Source organism: Hyla sarda, chromosome 8, assembly GCF_029499605.1.
Source record: "Hyla sarda isolate aHylSar1 chromosome 8, aHylSar1.hap1, whole genome shotgun sequence".
NCBI lineage: Eukaryota > Metazoa > Chordata > Amphibia > Anura > Hylidae > Hyla > Hyla sarda.
Window position 1 is genome coordinate 98,840,462 of NC_079196.1, and position 18,104 is coordinate 98,858,565.

Genomic DNA, 18,104 nt, shown 5'->3' on the forward strand with positions numbered 1-18,104 from the left:
CTTCCGGTTCTGTTCCCAGCGATATGTTGGGCGGAGCCTGTGTGACCGGAAGTGACGTTCTCCCTCAGACAGGAACTCTAGCCTTGTTTGAGTGTTCTGTGCTGTTATTGTGCTTAGAGGAAAGAGCGGCTCCCAGTAGCAGCGGACGGTCACCGGGGGACAGGAGGCAGCATGTCTGACCAGGTAACGGAGGTCTGTGGGCCCGGTAACGGGTTGTGTTATACGGGCGCGAGGCGTTCTGGCCGAGTAGTGCGCCAGTGACGGGACATGCGCAGGGGGCGCTGTGGCCGCAGCTCGTCTTGTTTATATTGTTATGTAACGTGTGTACGGCGGGCCTAATGCGTTATATGTAATCCCGGGCGTGTGTGCGCCCTCTGCTCTACACAGATGCCCGGGCTTGTTATATACTGTGTATAAGACTATCAGGCCTTATCATTAGGAGAGTATAGTCATAGAGCAGAGCCCACCATCATACTGTGTACTGATCACGTGTGTGGAGGGACCGGGTTATATGCTGTATTGGGACCTGGTTGTCACCCAGCCTTACATACAGATCAAGATAATACATTTCTGATCAGCCCCCGGGTGTGCCGCCCCCCCCCCCCCCCCATATCATCGCACATCTGACCTGTTCAGCTCGTCCATTGTATCACTATGATCAAGCATGATGGATGGCTGCAGCCTAAGCCTCTGATGAGACTTGATGTGGCTATCCTGGCTGTGTTCAAGAAAGTTGGAAGGCTGTTTGTGTTGAATCTGCAGAGTTACAGTCTTATATATGTGAATGGGGGTTACACAGTTCTGGGCAGATTTTACACATTGGTCTGTAGCAGTGTTCACCAACCTATGGCTGTCTAGGCATGATGGGAATTGTAGTTTTGCAACAGCTGGGGAGATGCTGGTCTGTAGGAAAATGCAGACAATAACTAAAAGGCAGACAGAAAAAAAATAGTTATTGTGGATGACTGCAATAAAGGGGAATCCATGCTGTTAGAAGTAGGGGCATATTCCTAGGATACGTGATTGCCTTAAAACTAGAGTCTGGTGAGACCTCCACAATTCTCCAAATTAAGAAATCTTGTTCCAAAGTTCTGGCCTATCGCTCGGATGTACCCTGATGTTATGATCCTGGCGGTCTGACTTCTGGTGCCCCCTGGGCCTGAGGAGGAAAGGGCAGATAAGGCTTTACTATTTTAGTATTACATTGGCATTCTTTTAGAAAGGGATGCCAAAGTGTAGCCCAACTAGTTGCCGATGGGTCCTTAGACCTCAGTGGGCCAAATGTAGTCTAATTGTGACTACTTTTTGTCTATTTCCCAGTCGTATACGTTTTCTGTGTGGAACTTAAAAACATGTTCCATCATGCTTAAAGTGATACTCCACTGGAAAACATTTTCTTTTAAATCAACTGGTGCCAGAAAATTAAACAGATTTGTAAATTACTTCTATTTAAAAAAAATCCCAATCCTTCTAGTACTTATCAACTGCTGTATAATACACAGGAAGTTATTTTCTTTTTGAATTTCCTTTCTGTCTGACCACAGTGCTCTCTGTTGACACCTCTGTTCCATTTTAGGAACTGTCCACTACTAAATTTAGATTGGAATAAATAAAAAAATGCAAGTTTCAATGTCCCAATTCACAAAAAGTTATAATTAATTACTTCTCTACCATAAGAATAAAGACCAATGCATGCAGTGCCTCATGTAACCGCAAAACGAACACTTTAAGTGACTGTGAAGAAGCTTTTCATGTGCTTTACTATTTGGCACACAACGCACAATTAGGAGCGGCAATACTTATACTTTCCATAGTGTTGTGTCCTGCTGTTACAGGGAACCCGTGGGTAACCTAGCCTCTCACTGATAAGGGATTAAGTAAATATGTTTCTTGCAGGACTAGAGACACTTGCATAAGAGAAGGGAATGGAGGGTCAATAGTTCAAGACTGAAGCTGTAAACCATTGGAAAAACTGCAGCCATTCAGCTAAGGCTATAAAAACTTGTAAACTCGATTTCTTAGCTTAACCCCTTCCCGACCTATGACATACCTGTACGTCATGGGTGGCAAGGTGTTCCCGACCCATGACATACAGGTACGTCATGGACATTACTGCCGCTACTCGCGGCATCCCGCAGCGCCCGGAAAGATGGTGGCTATCACTGATAGCCAGCCATCTTACCGTGCGACCACGGGGGGTTTCGTCCCCCACCCCCCCCAGCGATCGCTGCTATCAGCTGGTCAAATCTGACTAGCTGATAGCAGCGTTTCGCTATCAGAATACTTAGCAGCGCGGTGTGTGAGTTCCGATCACGGGGATCGGGACCCACACCGCTCTGCTAAGTGTCCCTGACCCGTCCCTCGACATCACTTACCCGTCGGAGCGGTGTCCCGAGCGGTCCCGACGTCCTCCAGGCGGTCCCTGCGGCGCTGCGTCCCGGAGGTGAGTTTCCGGCAGCAGTGCGGCATCTTCATTGGCAGCAGTGAGATCGCCGTAAAGCGATCTCACTGCTGCCTCTGAGAGTTTCAAAACTGCAACTCCCAGCATGCCCAGACAGGCTTTGGCTTTCTGGGCATGCTGGGAGTTGTAGTTTTGCAACATCTGGAGGTCCACAGTTTGGAGACCACTGTATAATGGTCTCCAATCTGTGCTCTTCCAGATGTTGCAAAACTACAAATCTCAGCATGCTCAGTCTGTCCAGGCATGCTGGGAGTTGTAGTTCTCTAACATCTGGAAGAGCACAGATTGGAGACCATTATACAGTGGTCTCCAAACTGTGGACCTCCAGATGTTGCAAAACTACAACTCCCAGCATGCCCAGACTGCCCAAGCATGCTGGAAGTTGTAGTTCGGCAACATCTGATCCTTCAGATATTGCCGAACTACAACTTCCAGCATGCCTTGGCAGTCTGGGCATGCTGGGAGTTGTAGTTTTGCAACATCTGGAGGCACACTAGTTGGGAAACATTGTCCGTTTCCTACCTCAGTGCCTCCAGCTGTTGCAATTGTTGCAAAACTATAACTCCCAGCATGCACTGACAGACCATGCATGCTGGGAGTTGTAGTTTTGCAACAGCTGGAGGCACACTGGTTTGGAAACACTAAGTTTGGTTGCAAAACACTTGAAAGTTTATTACTTAACTTAGTGTTTCCAAACCAGTGTTCCTCCAGCTGTTGCAAAACTACAACTCCCAGCATGCACGGACAGCCAAAGGGCATGCTCGGAGTTTGCAACAGCTGGATGTTTGCCCCCTCCCCCCAATGTGAATGTACAGGGTACACTCACATGGGCGGAGGTTTACAGTGAGTGCTGCAAGTTTGAGATGGCGCAAATTTTGCGCTGCAGCTCAAACTTCCAGCGGCAAACTGGCTGTGAACCTCTGCCCATGTGACTGTACCCTAAAAACACTACACTACACTAACACTAACCTAAAATAAAAAGTAAAAAACACTACATATACACATACCCCTACACAGCCCCCCTCCCCCCAAAAAATGAAAAACGTCTGGTACGCTACTGTTTCCAAAACGGAGCCTCCAGCTGTTGCAAAATAATAACTCCCAGTATTGCCGGACAGCCATTGACTGTCCAGGCATGCTGGGAGTTTTGCAACAGCTGGAGGCACCCTGTTTGGGAATCACTGGCGTAGAATACCCCTATGTCCACCCCTATGCAAATCCCTAATTCAGGCCTCAAATGCGAATGGCGCTCTCTCACTTTGGAGCCCTGTCGTATTTCAGGGCAACAGTTTTGGGACACATATGGGGTATCGCCGTACTCGGGAGAAATTGCCTTACAAATTTTGGGGGGCTTTTTCTTCTTTAACCCCTTATGAAAAGGTGAAGTTGGGGTCTACACCAGCATGTTAGTGTAAAAAAATTAATTTTTTACACTGACATGCTGGTGTTGCCCTATACTTTTCATTTTCACAAGAGGTAAAAGGGAAAAAAGACCCTCTAAATTTGTAACGCAATTTCTCCTGAGTACGGAGATACCCCATATGTGGGTGCAAAGTGCTCTGAGGGCGCACAACAAGGCCCAGAAGGGAGAGTGCACCATGTACATTTGAGGCGATTTGCACAGGGGTGGCTGATTGTTACAGCAGTTCTGACAAACGCAAAACAATAAATATCCATATGTGACCCCATTTTGGAAACTACACCCCTCACGGAATGTAATAAGGGGTGCAGTGAGCATTTACACCTCACTGGTGTATGACAGATTTTTGGAACAGTGGTCTGTGAAAATGAAAAATACAATTTTTGATTTGCACAGTCCACCGTTTCAAATATCTGTCAAACGCCAGTGGGGTGTAAATACTCACTGCACCCCTTATTACATTCCATGAGGGGTATAGTTTCCAAAATGGGGTCACATGTGGGGGGGTCCACTGTTCTGGCACCATAGGGGCTTCCTAAATGGGACATGCCCCCCAAAAACCCTTTCAGAAAAACTCACTCTCCAAAATCCCATTGTCGCTCCTTCCCTTCTGAGCCCTCTACTGCGCCCACCGAACATTTTACATACGCATATGAGGTATTTCCTTACTCGAGAGAAATTGGGTTACAAATTTTAGGGTGATTTCTCTCCTTTTACCCCTTGTAAAAATTAAAAAATTGGGTCTACAAGAAAATGCGAGTGTAAAAAATGAAGATTTAGAATTTTCTCCTTCACTTTGCTGCTATTCCTGTGAAACACCTAAAGGGTTAATACACTTACTGAATGTCATTTTGAATACTTTGGGGGGTGCAGTTTTTATAATGGGGTCATTTATGGGGTATTTCTAATATGAAGATCCTTAAAATCCACTTCCAACCTGAACTGGGCCCTGAAAAATGACGATTTTGAAAATCTTGAGAAAAATTGGAAAATTGCTGCGGAACTTTGAAGCCCTCTGGTGTCTTCCAAAAGTAAAAACTTGTCAATTTTTTAATGCAAACACAAAGTAGACATATTGTATATGTGAATCAATATGTAATTTATTTGGAATATCCATTTTCCTTTCAAGCAGAGACTTTCAAAGTTAGAAAAATGCTAAATTTTCAAAATTTTCATGAAATTTTTAGATTTTTTACCAAGAAAGGATACAAATATCAGTGAAATTTTACCGATAAAATAAAGTAGAATATGTCACGAAAAAACAATCTCGGAATCAGAATGATAAGTAAAAGCATTCCAGAGTTATTAATGTTTAAAGTGACAGTGGTCAGATTTTCAAAAAATGCCCAGGTCATGAAGGTGAAAATGGGCTGGGTCATGAAGGGGTTAAAGGGGTACTCCGCTCCTAGACATCACGAGGGGCAGAGCCGTGATGTAGCAATGCTCCGGCCCCTGTATCGCCTGTCATTACGCACAGAGTGAACTCGCTCTGTGCAGTAATGATAGCGCGGTGCCGCATCGGCGATCCCGGGGGTCCCCAGCTGCGGGACCCCGGCGATCTGACATCTTATCACCTATCCTTTGGAAAGGGGATAAGATGTCAGATCGCCGGGGTCCCGCTGCTGGGGACACCCGGGATCGCCGCTGCGGTCTGTGCGTAAGTTCGCTCTGTGCGCAATGACGGGCGATACAGGGGCCGGAGCATCGTTACATCATGGCTCCGCCCCTCATGATGTCACGGCCCGTCCCCTCAATACAAGTCTATGGGAAGGGGGTCGTCACTCCCCCTGCCATAGACTTGCATTAAGGGGCGGGCCCTGATGTCACGAGGGGCGGAGCCATGACGTCACGCTGCTCCATCCCCTGTATCGCCCATCATTACGCACAGAGCGAACTCTCTCTGTGTAGTAATGAAAGCGCGGTGCCGCAGTGGCGATCCGGGGGGTCCCCCGATCTGACATCTTATCCCTATCCTTTGGATAGGGGATAAGATGTCTAGGGGCGGAGTACCCCTTTAAACTTGAATATGGGATTCTACCAGGGAAATCATGTTTTATAATAAATGCCCCTTCCTTGATCCTCCCACTGCCCTATCTTCAGTAGCAGATCAGCACACAAACTGTTCAATACAGTAGACTGTTGGCTTCCCAGTCAGTAGTCCTGTGGTAATGACATGTATGTTGCCTTTCTTTCCTTCAAGGAATGTATAAAATACATTCACATGTTAATACAGAGGAGTCGGAGTCGGAAGCACAGAAAACTCCCTGGATTTTAGATTACTCATTTTGTGCAAAAAGTTTTCGATTTATATTTTTGTACTGTTTAAAAAAAAAAAAAAAAAAAAAAAAGTATCTAGCCATGGGTATCATTTTAATCGTATGGACCCACAGAATAAAGAACACATGTAATTTTTACCGTAAATGGTACAGTGTGAAGCCCTTATATGGATCTGTAGATGGAAATATAAGAGTTATGGATTTTAGAAGGAGAGGAGGAAAAAAATGAAAATAAAATTGGCCTGGTTCTTTAAAGGGGTATTCCAGGCAAAACCTATATATGTATATATATATCTCTCAACTGGCTCCGGAAAGTTAAACAGAAAAAAATCTTAATCCTTCCAATAGTTATTAGCTTCTGAAGTTGAGTTGTTTTTTTCTGTCTAACTGCTTTCTGATGACTCAAGTCCCGGGAGCTGTGCAGTTCCTATGGGGATATTCTCCCATCATGCACAGCTCCCGGGACGTGACATCATCATTGAGCAGTTAGACAGAAAACTTCAGAAGCTAATAACTATTGGAAGGATTAAGATTTTTTAATAAAAGTAATTTACAAATCTGTTTAACTTTCCGGAGCCAGTTGATATATAAAAAAAATGTTTTGGCCTGGAATACCCCTTTAAGGTGAAAATGGGCTTGGTCCTTAAGGTGGAAAACTTTTTTTTGTTAAATGAACCGGTGCCAGAAAGTTAAACAGATTTGTAAATTACTTCTATTAAAAAATCTTAATCCTTTTAGTACTTTTTAGCAGCTGTTTGCTACAGAGGAAAATCTTATTTTCATTTTTGTGTTGTCCACAGTGCTCTGTGCTGACACCTGATCCCCATAGCAAACCTATGCTGCTCTAGACAGTTCCTGACATGGACAGAGGTGTCAGCAGAGAGCACTGTGGACAATAGGGATCGACCGATATCGTTTTTTTAGGGCCGATACCGATAATCGGTGGAGGTTAGGGCCGTTAGCCGATAACTTATACCGGAATATCGGTATAAGTTATCGTCTATTTATCCCCCCCGCGACACCACTGCAGATCATTGATTTAAAGCAGGCGCTTTAAATCAATGCACTGCAGTGGCTTTTGCGGTGCCATAAGCCGCTGCCGCCGCCACCACCCGCTTCTCTCCGCCTACCTGTCAGGGTGGTCCGGACCATCCATCCTTCCTGTAGTGTCCGGCGGCATTCCGGGTGGAGGGTGAACCGGTCCGGGCTGTACTTCTTCTCCGGGGGTGCTCTTCTCCACTCCGGGCAGGCTCCGGCCTAGTAACGCAGCATAGACGCCGCTGCGCAGTGACGCCCCTGACGTCACGGCTTAGCGGCGTCTATGCAGCGTGATAGGCCGGAGCCTGCCCAGAGTGGAGAAGAACACCCCCGGAGAAGGACAGCCCGGACCGGTTCACCCTCCACCTGGAATGCTGCCGGACACTACAGGAAGGATGAATGGCCCGGACCACACCCATTACGGGTAAGTTAAAAAAAAATTTATTGACTCGGACCGGTGTAGCGGTAAGGGCAAAAATCCATACCATGGGAGGAAAAGACGGTATCCGGTTCATACTGGTATATACCGCCCAGCACTACGGTGGGGGGTGCGACTCGGGGCGGGGCATTATCGGCAAGGTAATTGCCGATACCGATAATGCCCAAAATCGTGATTATCGGCCGATAATATCGGCCATACCGATAATCGGTCGATCCCTAGTAGACAACACAAAAAAGTAAAGAATTTCCTCTGTAGCATACAGCTGCTAAAAAGTACTAAAAGGATTAAGATTTTTTAATAGAAGTAATGTACAAATCTGTTTAACTTTCTGGCACCAGTTCATTTACAAAAAAATGTTTTCCACCAGAGTACCCCTTTTAAGCTATAATAATAAGCTATTATTCCCAGTATAATAAGTGATATCAGTGGTAAACACGGTGGACAGCTCTGCTCTGTTGGTTGCAGATTTCTAGTATTTTAAATACAGCAGCAAATCCACGCAATTTAGTACAGATGTTCTGCTATAGATGTGCAGCAGACCCATCCTATGTGTGTACAGTATTTACCAGGCCACAGCTGAGCTTTGTGCTGTCATGACCACAAGCAGCATTAACACAATGCACTACAACAGTCTTTCCCAACCAGGGTGCCTTCAGCTTTTTTCAAAAATACAACTCCCAGCATGCCCGGACAGCTGTTGGCTTTCCGGGCATGCTTGGAGTTGTAGTTTTGCAACAGCTGGAGGCACCCTTGTTGGGAAACGCTGCACTACAACAAGCAGCTTTAGGCTCATTTCACACAGCTGTTAGTGCCCGGCAGTGTGACTGCCGTTAGAAGATAGCAGGAGAAAAATTTGTGCTTGCAACTAGAGATGAGCGAACTTACAGTAAATTCAATTCGTCACGAACTTCTCAGCTCGGCGGTTGCTGATTTTCCTGCATAAATTAGTTCAGCTTTCAGGTGCTCCCGTGGGCTGGAAAAGGTGGATACAGTCCTAGGAGACTCTTTCCTAGGCTGTATCCACCTTTTCCAGCCCACCGGAGCACCGGAAAGCTGAACTAATTTATGCAGGAAAATCAGCAACCGCCGAGCTGAGAAGTTCGTGACGAATCGAATTTACTGTAAGTTCGCTCATCTCTACTTGCAACGTCTCTTCTCCCGCTATCTTCCGGCGGAATAACAGCTGCAATAACGGATGTCAGAGAATTCCAAACAATTTCCAGTTATGCCTCCTGTTGGGCTCCGTCACACTAACGACCGTTAAAGACGGAAAAAAAATAGAGCCTTAACGGCCGTTTGTAGTGGGGCCCGGCGGCAGTGTGAAAGTAGCCTTAGTGGGTGGTAGTTGTAGCATGACAGGTGGCTGCTTTCATCTGTGGCCTAATAGTGGAGAGTGGAGGGGATGACAGCATTTTGGTAAGTAACTACTAGAGATGAGCGAACTTACAGTAAATTCGATTTGTTACGAACTTCTCTGCTCGGCAGTTGATGACTTATCCTACGTAAATTAGTTCAGCCTTCAGAGTCTCCTAGGACTGTATCCACCTTTTGCAGCCCACGGGAGCACCTGAAAGCTGAACTAATGTATGCAGGATAAGTAATCAACTGCCGAGCCGAGAAGTTCATAACGAATCAAATTTACTGTAAGTTCGCTCATCTCTAGTAACTACAGTAACCCCCGACATGCGATGGCCCTGACATATGATCAAATCGACATACGATGCTTTTATATGTCGGGGCCATCGCATTAACTGCTATCCGACAGCGCAAAATGCTTAAGCTGCTGTCGGATAGCAGTTTAAGCATCCCGGACATCTTCTCCGGGGTCCGGGCCTATCTTTCCGGCATCCTTATTAGTTCGCTGCGCACGCCGCCCCGGCGCACCAATAATGTCACCAGAAAGCGAGGCCCGGACACCGGAGAAGAAGCCGGAGGAGCGGGACAGCATCGGGAGCGGTGAGGACGCGGTCCGGAGCGGTGGGGACAGGTGAGTATTAAATGCACTTTTTACATTGCACGAATCCCTCAACATACGATGGATTCAACATACGATGGGTCGTTTGGAACAAATTACCATCGTATGTTGAGGGACCACTGTACATGTCCCAACAAAGTGTTAATTTGTTTTGGTTGGTAGACCCATCGGCACCCCATGATTATGTCATTGGCACTGATGGGCTAACAGACCCAAGGGGGTTTAACTGCCACCATCAGGGTTATCACTTACTGTATTTTTTACAATAGAAAGTTATAGAACAACCATAGGGTATGAGAGGGAAAATGTACCAGAAACACATGACATGAAGGGCTGCTTGCTCTGGTGATTTTACTATAGTTGACACATCAGTGACTAGCAGCTATGGTCATGGCTCTTTAAGGGTATTTTCACACTGAGGAATTGGGGCGGAAATCACTCTGAAGATTTCCACCCCAAAATACAGTTTTTTTTCCGCTCAGAATTAGCAGTGATTTCGTGCGGAATTCTGCACGGAAATGCAGGTTGGAGAGTGGGTGTTAATATATGTATTTTTTTTTAGTCATAAATACTCCTCTTTATTTTTTTCATGCTGAAATTCCTCGCACATTCCATGCGGAAATGCTTCTGACTGAAAAAAAAAAATAACATTGATCTCTATGGGAGAACGACGCTGATTCTGCCTGAAAGAAAGAGCATGTTCTTTCTTCAAGCGGAACATACTTCCTCGTCAGAATTCTGCTTGAGGAAATTCCTCAGTGTGAACTGAGGGGCAGAAATTCTGCACAGCTCTATGGGGATGTTCACTGCTGAATGAATTGGAGAGGAAAAAGCAAGCAGATTACTCGTAGAAATTCCTCTCCAATTCCTCAGTGTGAACATACCCTTAGATAACAACTAGGCATTGAAGAACTGATTTTTAAATAACAGTCCTCTACAAGTGGGACCTGAGAGTCCATTGACTGCCAACCCATCTACATAGAGGAAGAATATAACGATGGCTGTGCACATGCGCAGGTTCCAGTGGTGGATATGCCAGAAGTGCCTGAGATGGGAGAATCATCTTTTTAATGGAGGTGACTCCTTTTGGCAAATTCCATCTTGTATTCTGTAACCCCCTCCATCATCTACCTTTCTGCATCCTTACATGAACAAGACCAATGTGGAACCACAAAAGACCGCTTGAGAGAGCATCAATGGAGCAGAGTACTGTAATTCATGTGCACTTCTGAGGGAACCTGATGTCTGTAATTCCTCATTGAATTGGACACTTTGAAGGGGTACTCCGGTGGAAAACAATTTTTTTTATACCAACTGGCTCTATGAAAAAAATCTCTGCTGACACCTCTATCTGTCTCAGGAACTAGTAGTAGGAGCAAATCCCCATAGCAAACCTCTCCTGCTCTGGACAGTTCCTGACATGGACAGAGGTGTCAGCAGAGAGCACTGTGGTCAGACTGGACAGAACAACTCAACTTCCTCTGTAGTATACAGCAGCTAAGTACTGGAAGGATTAAGATTTTTTAATAGCATTTAGTAATTTTACAAATCTGTCATCAGTCACTTTCTGTCATCAATTGATTTGGAAAAAAGAAGCTTATACAATGTAATTCTCATTTCTATACCCAAGCCTGTTGTCGATGCTCTACTGGCCAAGTGAGAAAAGGGGAAACCTAGAGAAGCAACACAACACATACATCAGTATATGCATAAAAAGCTGGACATACATCAGTGTCATATATTCTTGTTATTTAGGTCTAAGTTATTGCGTGAGAACAGCAAAAGATGGGAATAACGGCAGACTGCTTGTGGTAGCCCATGAGAAAATATTATTTAGTTACAGTCTGGAGCTTCTTAGGCAAAGTATAAGCTGTCGTAAATTAATTTTCCCAATTTCTGGTATACAATCTAAACATACTTTTCATACACTTTCTTCCATAATTTAAGTGTTGATTGACAAATATTCAGAAGACATAAAAGGGCAATATAGAAGTCCATAATACACATAAACTTACACGCTCATGTCATCCAAGGATGCATGTTTACTGCCATCTGGATAATACACTTTAAAGTTATCAAAGTGCCTTTTTTGGAAACAACTGAAGAGTCATATTGACAGTGCTTAGCTGCAGCAGCCCCTCCACCCTGCATTAAAGGGGTTTTATCAGAAATAAATTGTTTTTGGTAGGCAGCCCTTACAATATAGACTGGATGCTCTCTTGTTTTTTGCTTGTTGCCTTGGTATACGTCCTGTAGGCAGTTCCTCTTCTGGTAGGACATGCATAATTATCCTCAAACACAGTACTTACAACCATAAAGACCCCAACATGTTGGTTCTACACAGTCACGGCATAAGGTTCACTTGCCTGGCTTAATATTTACTGGCCAGGATGAGGTAAATATATATAGTTTCTTGCTATAGCTTCTATATTACATGCTGTAACTCTAAATTCACTTGGCAGGAGGGGAGGGGGAAGGGTATTACTCTATATCAGTGTTTCCCAACCAGGGTACCTGCAGCTGTTGCAAAACTACAACTCCCAGCAGTCCCAGACAGCCAAAGGCTGTCTAGGCATACTGGGAGTTGTAGTTTTGCAACAGCTGGAGGCACCCTGGTTGGGAAACACTGCTCTATATAATCAACACTGTATGCTGTATGAGGAGAAGTGATAACTTTACCATTATGAAGATTAGATTCTTTGTGCAGCACAGGAATGAGCATCTTCACTAATGACTGCTGGGAAATTAAGTTCAAAGCAAATTATGTGACAGCCAGAAGCTCCACCTACCACGCAGATTTTTATATAAAAGGGGGAGAGTATAAAAAGAAAGCAAAGGCAAGGAAAATAAGGTCATGTCTGTGTTATTTTTAAAAGGAAAAAATTTTATGCGCTTCAATCTTATAAAATATTAAGTGGATCATGGTAAAACCCATTTAACACCTTAAGGACATGCGCCGTAAATGTACGGTGCTGCATAGCGTCACTTAGCGCACAGCACCGTACATTTACGGCGTGACTGTGATGCGAGCGCAGGAGCTGTGCTCGCTTCATTTCTGGCGGCTGTCAGCAGCCGCGGACCCGCCGGTAATAGCAAGCATCATTGATCGTGCTGATGTCTGCCATTAACCCCTCAGGTGCTGTGATCAATACAGATCACGGCATCTGCGGCAGTGCAGTACTTAAAATGGCTGATCTGGTGGCCCGCGGCACTGCCACAGGGATCAGATCAGCCAAGATGGCGGACGGAGGTCCCCTCACATGCCTCCGTCCGTCTCCCGGGGTCTTCTGCAGTAAGCAGAAGATCGCCAGTAATACTGATCAGTACTATGCTCTGTGCATAGCACTGAACAGTATTAGCAATCTAATGATTGCTATAATTAGTCCCCTATGGGACTATAAATGTGAAAAAGGGTAACAGCTCCTCCCCCAATAAAGTTTTAAATGACCCCTTTTCCCCATATTAATACACAAAAGCGTAAAAAAAAAAGAAAAGATAAATAATAAACATATTTGGTATCGTCACATGCGTAAATGTCTGAACTATAAAATGTTAATGATCCCCCTACGACAAACGGCGCAAACGTTAAAAAAAGTCCAACATTTCTGCTTTTTTGTCCCATCAAACTGCAAAAACATTTAATAAAAAGCGATCAAAAAGTCACATATGCGCAAACGTGGTAGTAAAACAGACTAAAGATCATGGTGCAAAAAATGAGCCATCACACATCCCTGAATACTGAAAAATAAGAAAGTTAGAGGTGGTCAAAATACGGCAATTTTAAACTTGCTAATTATGTCAAAAAAAGTTTGAGATTTTTTAAAAGCAGTACAATAATGGAAATGTATGTAACCATGGGTATCATTTTAATCGCATTGACCCAGAGAATAAAGAAAACATGTCATTTTTACCGTAAACTGTACTGCGTGAAAACGAATGCCCCCAAATTTGCTAAATTATGATTTTGGTTTAAATTTCCTTACACCCAAATTTTTTTTTTTTTCGGTTTACCATTCATTTTAGGGTAAAATGAGTGATGTCATTAAAAAGTGCAACTGGTCACTAGGGATCTACCGATATCAATTTTTTAGGGCCGATACCGATAATCTGTGGAGGTTAAGGCCGATAGCCGATAACTTATTCCTGGAATATCGGTATAAGTTATCGGCTATTTAGGAAACCCTAACCCCCCCCCCCCCCCTCGCCGACGCCGCTGCAGATCATTGATTTCAATGGCCGTCTCTGGCCGGGGTGGTGCGGGGGTGCGAGGCATTATCGGATTATCGGCAAGGTAATTGCCGATAACGTCCAAAATCGTCAATATCGCCTGATAATACCGTCCAAACCGATAATCGGTCAATCCCTACTGGTCATGCAAAAACCAAGCCCTAATGGAAATATAAAAGAGTCATGGATTTTAGAAGACGAGGAGGAAAAACCAAAAATGCTAAAATAAAATTGGCTGTGTCCTTAAGGTCAAAATGGGCTGTGTCCTTAAGGTGTTAAAGGAGTAGCTCCTTATAGGAAAATGTATTCCCTATCCAAAGGATGTATCAGACACTTATAATAATAATAATATTTAGAAATCGGATACATTTTCCTACATGGGACTATCTTAAAATATGCCACCACTGTGTTGGTGATCAGTGATGGATCGGATCAGTAAGACAGCTGTAGAAATCTAGTGATCCTTCCATCACACCCTGCATATACATGGCTGATGGTTGGGTTTTGTTGCCTTTTACATGTTTCCTTCATGTGTGAAGCGCAATGTTGTGGTGATTCCACATCTCGTGAAGGTGAGGGCTCACAGCAGTGCAGGTTCAATGCGCCATCTGGTATGTTCTACCTTAGACAGTCATTCCCTTGCAGAATATTATTCCTCATCTTTTCTGCATGATGAACCTGCTGAATCCACATTCTGGAAGCTGCTGTCTCCGTGCAGGGCTGAATCAGCAACACTGGCTATGAAAGGACATTAAGAAGCGTGAACAGACTGTTTAAAAGCGGCATTAGGAGTCTCAATGGCAGTGAAGGAGGGGGGATAAGGAAACAATTCCTTTAACTGTGTATGCTCTGGTGCAAAAGAGATGACTGCAATTCTAACCTACTCCTATGAGTGTCTTATGTTGACGTTAGGAAGTGGAGACGCTGCTGATGAGCATCACATTTGGTCTTTTTTCCCATTAGTCATCTTTATTTCCTCAATGATGTTATACCTAGAGGAGGCGAAAATGAGAATGACATCAATGACTGCAAAGAGCCATAAAGCATGGTGTGCTGTGCTGTAGGAGAACAAATAGTGCTATTACACAACTCTGTAAACACAAAGGGAGGATATATGAAAACCAGTGCAGAGGAAAAGTCGAGCACTTACCCATGCTGCCAATATGTTACATTAACGATCTGGTACATTGCTATGGACAACTAGTAAACCTTTCCTCTGCAAATGTTTTGATAATTCTCACCATATATCATCATGGAGGAGTTGGGCACACTTATAGAAATAAAAATAGACCCTAGATCAGTGGTCTCAAACTGTGGCCCTCCAGATGTTGCAGAATTTCAACTGGGAGTTGAAGTTTTGCAACATCTGGAGAGCCACAGTTTGAGACCATTGCCCTAGATAGACCACTCCAGGTCTCCACCTCCTGGTATTTGTCCAGCTCTTATCAAATGTTTATGGCGACCTCTGTATTAGGCTGGTGACTTATTTCCTACCATCCTTATTCTGATGATAAATTCATGTCTTTGAATGTTATTTCATGGGTTTTCATCCTCTCACTTTGCAGGAAGCCAAACCATCCAGTGAGGACTTGGGAGATAAGAAGGAAGGAGGCGACTACATTAAACTGAAAGTAATTGGCCAGGTAAATGTTGGCATGGAAATAGTTATAGCACAATGCATTTTTACCTGTTAATAAATGTTTTTTTAATTTTTTATTGTGTGAACTCAGTATGAGTATAATTTTTTTGTTTTTATCTTTTGAATAGCCAACTCCCTGATTAATCTGTTTTAGGGAATACTTGCATTTCCCATACATTAACTATTGAGCCTCTTAAAGGGAACGGAACCAAGAATTAGATTTAACCATATATAAAGCTTGAAAACACGTTATATATGGGAAAATCTTTATCCTCACTATCCCGGGGGGACACTTTTTGTCCCCTGGGATGGTGAGGGTATGAAGTGTCCCCCGCCGCCCCGTAAATAGTTCCCTGGGCGGGAAGCTATATGTACTTGGTCTCACCAGGGATTGTGAGGATGAAGACTTTACCATATATAATGCCTAGCCAGTTCCCTTTGACACTCTGTTATCCCTCCTATGCATTTTTATGAATAACTTTCCACAGTCTCTCTGGGCTTCATCACTGGAAGTATTGCAGTGACGTTGTGTACATTTACCACATGACACCTCCATTATTAACTGGCTTTATTGATCATTGGCTGTTGTCTTTCTTTTATTCAGGACAGCAGCGAAATTCATTTTAAGGTAAAGATGACGACGCACCTGAAAAAACTGAAAGAGTCCTACTGTCAGAGACAGGTAAGATAGAAGTGTTATCACCAGTATTAAATGGGCACTGTCAGATCCAAAAACCTTTTATATGTTGTTACTGATAAAAGTCCTTTTGTAATATGGTTGTTTAAAAAATATTGAATATTTAATAAATAAAAAAAAACGGCCCTTGAAAATCCCACCACTAGGGGACTCTATACCTACTGGGACACTAACCAGTCCTGCAGCAGCATCAAGCTCGTCTGAGTCATGGACAAGAAATGCATGAGCAGACAAACCAATCACCTCCCACCACCACAAGGGAGGGACACGCCCCCTTCCCCTGAGAGGATTTCTAACACTGAGCTATATGTGATACAATCATGGCCTTAAATGTTGGCACCCCTGAAATTTTTCTAGAAAATGAAGTATTTCTCACAGAAAAGGATTGCAGTAACACATGTTTTGCTATACACACGTTGGTTTCCTTTGTGTGTATTGGAACTAAACCAAGAAAGGAGGAAAGAAAGCAAATTGGACATAATGTCACACCAAACTCCAAAAATGGACTGGACAAAATTATTGGCACCCTTTCAAAATTGTAGAAAAATAAGCTTGTTTCAAGCATGTTCATGCTCCTTTAAACTCACCTGGGGCAAGTACGAGGTGTGGGCAATATAAAAATCACACCTGAAAGCAGATAAAAAGGAGAGAAGTTCACTTAGTCTTTGCCTTGTGTGTGTCTGTGTGCGCCACACTAAGCATGGACAACAGAAAGAGGAGAAGAGAACTGTCTAAGGACTTTAGAACCAAGGAAGCGACTGATTTCAGTTATTTTTTTCCAAAGGGTGTGCAACCAAATACACTGCTCAAAAAAAATAAAGGGAGCACTAAGATAACACATCCTAGATCTGAATGAATGAATGAACTAATCGTATGAACTACTTTTGTCTTTACATAGTTGAATGTGCTAACAACAAAATCACACAAAAATGATCAAAGAAAATCAAATTTATCCAACCCATGGAGGTCTGGATATGGAGTCACACTCAAAATCAAAGTGGAAAACCACACTACAGGCAGATCAAACTTTGATGTAATGTCCTTAAAACAAGTCAAAATGAGGCTCAGTAGTGTGTGTGGCCTCAGTGTACCCATATGACCTTCCTACAAACGCCTGGGCATGCTCCTGATGAGGAGTTGGATGGTCTCCTGAGGGACGTCCTCCTAGACCTGGACTAAAGCATCTGCCAACTCCTGGACAGTCTGTGATGCTATGTGGCGTTGGTGGATGGAGCGAGACATGATGTCCCAGATGTGCTCAATCGGATTCAGGACTGGGGAACGGGCGGGCCAGTCAATAGTATCAGTGCCTTCCTCTTGCAGGAACTGCTGACACACACTCCAGCATAAGGTCTGGCATTGTCTTGCATGAGGAGGAACCCAGGGCCAACGTCACCAGCATATGGTCTCACAAGGGGTCTTCGTATCTCATCTCGGTACCTAATGGCAGTCAGGCTACCCCTGGCAATCACATGGAGGGCTGTGCGGGCCCCCAAAGAAATGCCACCCCACACCATTACTTACCCCCCGCCAAACCAGTCATGCTGGAGGATGTTGCAGGCAGCAGAACGTTCTCCACGGCGTCTCCAGAATCACATGTGCTCAGTGTGAACCTGCTTTCATCTGTGAAGAGCACAGGGCACCAGTGGCGAATTTGCTAATCTTGGTGTTCTCTGGCAAATGCCAAACGTCCTGCATGGTGTTGGGCTGTAAGCACAACCCCCACCTGTGGACGTCAGGCCCTCATACTACCCTCATGGAGTCGGTTTCTGACGGTTTGAGTGGACACATGCACATATGTGGCCTGCTGGAGGTCATTTTGCAGGGCTCTGGCAGTGCTCCTTCTTGCACAAAGGCGGAGGTAGCGGTCCTGCTGCTGGGTTTTTGCCCTCCTACGGCCTCCACCACGTCTCCTGATGGCCTTTCTCC

General features: G+C 44.4%; 1 protein-coding gene across 1 annotated transcript in view; it reads left to right on the plus strand.

Moving 5' to 3' along the window:
• Positions 1-30: 30 nt before the first annotated feature.
• The window catches only part of SUMO1 (small ubiquitin like modifier 1), a 30,749-nt gene continuing 12,675 nt past the window's right edge, over positions 31-18,104 (plus strand). The window contains exons 1-3 of the mRNA XM_056533495.1: positions 31-183; positions 15,405-15,482; positions 16,083-16,160. Of these exons, the coding sequence (XP_056389470.1) occupies positions 172-183; positions 15,405-15,482; positions 16,083-16,160 (168 nt within the window). The 5' untranslated portion in view covers positions 31-171. The remainder of the gene's footprint in view (positions 184-15,404; positions 15,483-16,082; positions 16,161-18,104) is intronic.